At 46.0% G+C, this 7,189-nt stretch overlaps 1 protein-coding gene across 1 annotated transcript; it reads left to right on the forward strand.

The window, feature by feature from the left end:
- The first annotated feature begins 241 nt into the window (after window positions 1-241).
- Window positions 242-7,151, forward strand: LOC130203916 (testicular acid phosphatase homolog). The gene is made up of 11 exons (XM_056430376.1): window positions 242-331; window positions 1,148-1,243; window positions 1,818-1,904; window positions 2,892-3,047; window positions 3,284-3,382; window positions 3,476-3,523; window positions 4,830-4,925; window positions 5,269-5,401; window positions 5,656-5,738; window positions 5,873-5,979; window positions 6,519-7,151. Exons 1-11 carry the CDS (start codon window positions 242-244, stop codon window positions 6,724-6,726), a joined length of 1,203 nt encoding a protein of 400 aa, XP_056286351.1. The 3' UTR covers window positions 6,727-7,151.
- Window positions 7,152-7,189: the final 38 nt, after the last annotated feature.

Consider the following 7,189-nt stretch of genomic DNA (forward strand, 5'->3'; position numbering starts at 1 on the left):
ACATACACATTTAACATAAATACTACAAACATACACATTAAACATAAATACTACAAACATACACATTAAACATAAATACTATACACATACACATTCGACAGGTTATTTGAGGACATTTGAGCGTTCCTTGACAGGTGTTCATCTCATATTCTGTTCCTGAAGACTCTTTTTCAATGGACAGTTCTCAACAACACGTGTTCTCCCTCCCGTGTGCAGGGAACTCTGGGAAGGAAAGAACAAGATGTGGAAGTTCCAGGAAAGTTTGGGCTGTTTGTTGCTCCTCTGCTGCGTCTGCTTCAACGAGTGCCGGGTCCTGAAGTTTGTTGTGGCTGTAAGTCAGTCTCTCTCTCTCTCTCTCTCTCTCTCTCTCTGAAATCATCTAGCGCTATACACACTTTCTTTAGATCACACACGACTGACATTACCACACGTTGTCTCTGTTTACACTGCATGTCCTGCTCACTGAGCATAATTAAATTTACACTTTAAGCCTGAACTCCAGTGTGAGCATATCTCACTGAGACAGACCTCAGCACATCTTTCTTCCACAGCTCAATGAATAATTGAAGGATTTCTGTGAAAATCTCAAATGTTTTGATGCAACCTCATATATTGAAGTAGTGTATATATATTTAGACACACACAACAGACATACGGTAGCTTGAAAGTTACTTATCCTACCAAAGTCAGGATAGGTTCACGATGCGGTCTAGGTGTTACATTTGAGTGTTAACTGTCTCATAAATCTGTTATTATCCTGGTTAATTGAATTATTTTATGTAAATGTAACTTTTTTGCGAACAATGTATTGTTTAAATCAGTTTGGACTATTCTTATGTGTCAAGTTTAGTTTGGATTAGCTCAGGTTTTAATCTCATGAAGCTGTTATGCATCATTTTTGAAAACATCATTTATCTCTAAGCTTGTTGACTTGGTGACACAGAGGAGTGACTCAGATGTTTTCATAGTCGAGTTCATCCGACCTGCGTTCAGGTCCATGATACCGATGGAGCATCTCAAATCCAGAGCTCCAGGTCTCAGGTGTTTCTTTCCTTACGTACACAGTGAAGAGGCCCAGCAGCTTTATCGTCGACTCATGACAGAGTTACATCTGGATCCATGGGATATTATTATTTTGACTTTCCAGGTGTTCCGACATGGCGATCGATCGGCCGTTGAATCGTATCCCAGAGATCCTCATGGGGAGAAAGTGTGGGCTCAAGGCTTCGGACAGCTGACTGAGGTACTGGGTGTTACTGCGTGTGTGTGTGCGTGTGTGTGAGTGTGTGTCATAGATATTTTGTCAAGCAGGATTTGGCAAACAAACAACCAAATATGAAGAACTTTTAGATGTATATAGTGTATACAATCCATCACATTTTCTGGATTACTTACAGAAACCAACAAGAAAAAACAAAATATAACAATAAAAACTAAAACAAGAGTAGTTTATATCAGAATTGTGTTTTGCAAAACACTGGTTTGTTTTGCACCTCAGGGCCCCTGTGCCGTACACCTCAGGGCCCCTGCACCGTACACCTCAGGGCCCCTGCACCGTACACCTCAGGGCCCCTGTACCGTACACCTCAGGGCCCCTGCACTGGAGCCGGTGACACACTGACGTACACGTTCATGGCCTAAAATGCGAAATGAAAATTAATCTTCATCTGAAATTTGAGAAGCGATTGACTTCCAGAGTAAACGCACCAACGGCTCAGATCTTCTCTGGTGTCCCCGTCTGTTTCCCTGCTGACCAAACCAGTTAATTGTTGAGATGAAAGACGTGTTTGTTTAACATATGTCTCTCTTCCGTTCAGCTGGGCATGAAACAACAGTTTGAGCTGGGCCGGTTCCTCCAGAGGCGCTATGGAAACTTCCTGAGTGAGGAATACAACTACAAGGAGGTGTGTTTGTGTCTGGAGACGTACACACACACATGTGTGTGTGTAATTAGATGTTTTCTCTGTGCTTCAGTGTCACATAATGCTGCTGCATGTGCCCAACAGCTGAAATCATGCGCCAGCCACCGTCTGTGTTATTAGCCGCTACAACACACACTCTGCTAATGAGCCTGACTCATGTTCGTGATATCACTGCCGGGGCCTTTATGGCGTGAGACATGTGGGGTCATGTGACCCCTGAGCACCATGTACACCCCCGATGGCAACAGGGGTCGTGTCTGCATGTTCAGTATTCCCTGATTTCCCTGATTTCCCCGTCTCTGTTGTCTTGACTCTCACCGTCTCCTTGCGTCCAGTCGTCTTCTCCATCTCTTAAATAATAACGCGCAATTATCACGAAAGTAGCAGCTCTTCTCAGGACCCGTCGCTTGTGATTTGTCGCGACCGCGTCTCCGTCAACTTGCTCTGTCCCCCCCCCCGCGTTGCCATGTCTGTGTTAATTTTACAAAAAAGGGGGTAAAAAAAAGAAGAAGCATTCTTGGTATCACAGGAACATCCGACCGTCTCAGTGTGATTCACTACCTGACGCGGGGCGACGGAGAGACAGAGATGTGCGAAGGCTGTTGTCAGGAGAGATCACATGTAGGATGCATCTCCCCCCCCCCCCTTTTTCTCACCCGTTTGCATCTCCTCCTCTTCATGCGGGAATACCTCCGTTGACTCGTGATACACTGCTGCTTTGCTCGGGTTCAGTTATTTTTTTGCATCTTTATTAATAAACACGTAGAGAGAAAATAAATACAGAAACGTAAGCACTCTCCGAATGCAATCCTTTTGATTTCCCAAGTGCATTTTCCCCTTTCTCCAAAATGTGAGGCACACTGTCCCGTGTTGCAGACCAGAGCGTTGGAGTCAATGGCGGCCATATGGATGCTTTTTGATATGGATGCTTTGTGTTATGGATGCTTTCCTATGCCGTGTCTCCAACAGGTATATGTGAGGAGCACAGACTACGACCGCACTCTGATGAGTAGCCAGGCGTGCCTCGCTGGGATGTTCCCCCCAACCAGTCGCCCGCCTCCCATCATGCCCCAGTTACTGTGGAGGCCTATTCCAGTGCACACCGTCCCCAGGGCCCAGGAGAAGGTGGGCCAGCCACAGACACGTCTCCTTTCACATCGAAACGGAATAGAAACGTGTCCAACTTAACCCGAGTCCCTGAGTTGCCGCCTGCATTCACCTGAGCTGTGACCCGCCATGCTGAAATTCACTGTTTTAAAGTGGGAAATGAACATTTGATTCTGCCCAGATGACTGCAGTATACCTGCAGTAAATGTGCATTATTTCAACTTATGTTGTGCTGCTGTTTTCAATCTTTCAAGCTGTTGAGGACTCCAGGCAAAGAATGTCCAAGGTTCACAGCTCTGATGAAGGAGACCTTTGCGAGCGAGCGCTACCAGAGTTTCCTCAGGGCTCACAAGGTAAGAGAAACCACAGAAGAAGACGGTACTCCAAAAAATACACCGTAGCTCATCCTCAGTATCTGTTCTGTGACGCGAACGTTCGTCTCTCAGTTTGTGTTGAACGCCGTGATTCATGCGCCCGTTAACCACCAACAACCTGTTTGTGTGTCTGTTGCTTCTTTAATCGTCAGAATTACATCATCGCAATGTGAATAATGCTTTTCCTCGCCACACGCCGCTTCTTTTTCTGCTCATCTGTGCTTTTTAAAAATTTGTAAACGAACAAACGCTGTGAAATGCACAGCTGTAAGTGAGTGACGTGCACGGGTCACGGTTGCCGGTGCCAATGTTATCGGCGCCTCCCGCCGACGTGACGGCTCCGCTGCAGACATCGCGTCCTCTCGGTTCTGTTCTCAGGCTCGGTGACTCCAGAGCCTCGGAGGGAAAGAAAGCTGAACCGTGCAATCTCTCTCACATTCTCAGGGACGCTAATTAACGCTCGGATTGAATTAGATTAAGAATTACAATGAAAGGGTTTAATTAAACAGAGTCCCATGTGCTGCCTGTGAAGGTGGCGTGTGAGATGGAGGGCCTCCTGCGTTGCATTTTCACACCCTCTGCTGGAGGCAGTGCACCTGCAGGTGGGATGCAGTCACACAAGGTGGTCATTTTTAATCACTTGTGTTGTCTGACCAACACCACTGAATCAATAAACAATACAAATACTGTGAGCTAACCAACTAATGTCTGCACTTCTGTGGTTATCTACAGTGCATCTGCAAAAACATTACTCATATAAATGGTAATTTATGTATTTTCTTCTCTATTTTCCTTGAGAATGATGAATGAAGGTTGGGCGCTGTACTTTTGTGCAATTTCGAGATGCTTATACTTGACTTGAGTTTTTTCATTTGATGGTACTTTACACTTGTACCCCACAACATTTCAGGTCGAAATATTGTACATTTTAGTCCGTTATGTTTATTTAACAGCTGGCTACATCACAAGATCACACGTGTACAATGTAGTGTTGAAATGAGTGGGTTCAACCTTTCTGTTCACTTCATGGCGCCTTGCAAAGAAGGCATATGGTTTAAATTGAGCCCCTTGTCAGGTTTCACATGTTCCTCTCACCTTCTCACAGATTTTTGATTCCAATGACGTGATGAAGTCCATAATATTGATTTTAAACCAATCTATCATTGATCAGCTCGTAACCTGCTAGTTTGATGTTATTACCTTTTGAAAGCCCGACCAGTGGACTAAACTACCAAACTGTATACACAGTAGTTCAAACTAACTCCACCTCGGGACAACTTTAACACTAAAATGTCACATTATGTGATTTTTATTGCTCTTCTACTTGTAATGGAGTATTTGTAAATCATGGTTTGTCAACTTTAAATGAGTAAAGACTCTGATCATGTATCCCGCCCCTGGTTCTCGCCTCTTCTACACGTCGCAGCACTTCCTGGAGGCACTTTCCAACCACACCGGCTACCCCGTCTCCAAACTGGTTGGCAAAAAGATATGGGGGGTCTACGACACTCTTACCTGTCAGGTAAACTTGATGTTTCGCACACACACACACACACACACACACTGTGTTCTTCCGCCGAGAAATGGAGAGTGGGCCGGAGGGTGGAGAAATCTTTTTTATGCACACAGTGAGACATGAATAGGACAACATATTGAAATGATAATTAAAGCGTTGTGCGACGGGTGAAGCCGAGGCTGAATCCGCTCATTCACACTTGCAAAATGAGCATCTGTTATCTTCCGACCGGCGCTAAAAATAGAAACGGTGAAATGCAGCCATTTAAAACCCTTTGGTTGGCATCCGTGTGTTGTGTAATGCCATTATTAGCGTGACGTATGGGAGCGAATGCTATTTTCTTGTGCAGCGGATCCATAACTTGACTCTCCCACCCTGGGCCACCCAAGATGTCCAGGACATCCTGAAGAGGATTGTGTCATTTGAGGCCATGTACAGCTTCCTCAGCCACAAGCGCAAAGAGAAGGCCCGGCTCTCGGGAGGTGAGGATCCCCACTAGAGGCGATGCATTGACATCACTGCTGTGTTATCTGAATACAGGAATCCGAGTGTTGGCACAGGCTTTGTTTATGCCTCAGACGATGCTGGGCCGGGACTCCCAGAAGCACATTAGCACATATGAGCTAATGGGACAAGGATGATTACAGCACTAAGACATGATGCTCATAAGGTCAAAACAATCGTGTTGGTGGGAAAATGTATTTACACTGTTGACACTTATGTGTTAAATTACCAGGGGTGCTGCTGAATGCCATTCTGCTGAATTTCTCCAGGGCTGTAGAGCAAGGGAGCTCTCTCAAATTCATTATGTACTCGGCTGTAAGTTCAATTTCAGACACAAACACACACACACACACACACACACACACACACACACACACACACACACACATCTATCGTGCAAACCGCGGTTTCACAAACTCCATCTTCTCCCTTCCTCTGTCTGGTTCCAGCATGACTCGACCCTCGTCACCCTCCAGGCGGCTCTGGACGTCTACAACGGCATCCTTCCTCCTTATGCTGCCTGTCAACTCTTTGAGTTCTACCAGGAGTATGATGGGTAATGACGTCCGGCCTTCCCTTTGCATATTCAACCACACTATCTAGGTCAGACGGCGGCCATATATATATATATATATCACATCCCACTTTTTAGCCGCACCGAACCCCACTCACCCTCGCCTTCATCGCGCCTCTACTGGACGACTGCAGCAGCGTCCTGCAGGGCACATCCTCCAGAACCATCAACACATCCAAAACTCAGCTGCATGCCCGCTCTCCCACTGCAGGCGGGCACCAGAGACCACATCTTCCCTCCACTGGTTCCCCATACAGCAGAGAATACAGTTCAGGATTCTCAAAAGAGCCCTTCACAAACTAGCCCCCCCCCCCTCCATAACTCACCAACTGCATTCAAAACTCTACTTTTTAAAATCTGCTTTCAACATGTGATGCTGATTCTTTATTTATTTATATATATATATATTTGGTATTTTCTTAATGTCATCTCTCTGCCTCGTTTGTATTGTTATTGCTTTCATTGTTTCTGTTCTCAAAGTGTGTGTGTGTGTGTGTCATCTCATTGTGTTCATCCCCCAGTTCCTATTCTCTGGAGCTGCATTACCGTAATGAGTCCTGGCGCGACCCGTACCCTAACCCCGTGGCGGGCTGCAGTGGGATGACCCCCTGCCCTCTGGCCATGTTCACTGAGCTGGTGCGGGACGTGGTGGCCGACAACAGGGAGGCCGAGTGCGGGTTCAGGACCAGGTTGTCAAGCACAAGTGAGTTAAAAACAATATTCCCATGACTTCTATTCCAACTAATACGTTTTGGCCTGGTTAAATGCTGCAATATGTTTATTCCTGCATTTACTTTGGGCCCCAGTGGGGGGGGGGGGGGATTTCCAGCAGAGAATGTCTGATTTAAAAATATCTTGGCTTTTTGGAAATCTTCCACATACACGCACACACACACACACACACACACACACACACACTCACACACCTAAACAGGGTTGTGTCTCCCACAGGTGTCATCACAGCTCTTGCAGTGACTGTCGGTCTCCTGGCGGTGGCGCTGTTGTTCAGCATTCTCGTGACAATCAAAAGGAGGCGAGCCCACTACTCCAGGGAGGTGTAGTCCAGATGACACACGTGTGCCAACACACACAGATCGGTGCTTCTCTCATAATAATAATAATAATGTGCCATGTAGTTAAAATGTTGATGTCTGATTAGCTGTGTGTGTGTGGAGAGGTCGTGAACTATTTT

This window comes from Pseudoliparis swirei, chromosome 13 (genome assembly GCF_029220125.1).
Source record: "Pseudoliparis swirei isolate HS2019 ecotype Mariana Trench chromosome 13, NWPU_hadal_v1, whole genome shotgun sequence".
NCBI lineage: Eukaryota > Metazoa > Chordata > Actinopteri > Perciformes > Liparidae > Pseudoliparis > Pseudoliparis swirei.

Coding starts and splice junctions, on each gene's coding strand:
- LOC130203916 (XM_056430376.1), top strand. CDS start 242: ATGTGGAAGTTCCAGGAAAGTTTGGGCTGTTTGTTGCTCCTCTGCTGC. Junction 332..1,147: donor TCCTGAAGTTTGTTGTGGCT/GTAAGTCAGTCT, acceptor TTGACTTTCCAG/GTGTTCCGACATGGCGATCG. Junction 4,926..5,268: donor ACGACACTCTTACCTGTCAG/GTAAACTTGATG, acceptor TTTCTTGTGCAG/CGGATCCATAACTTGACTCT.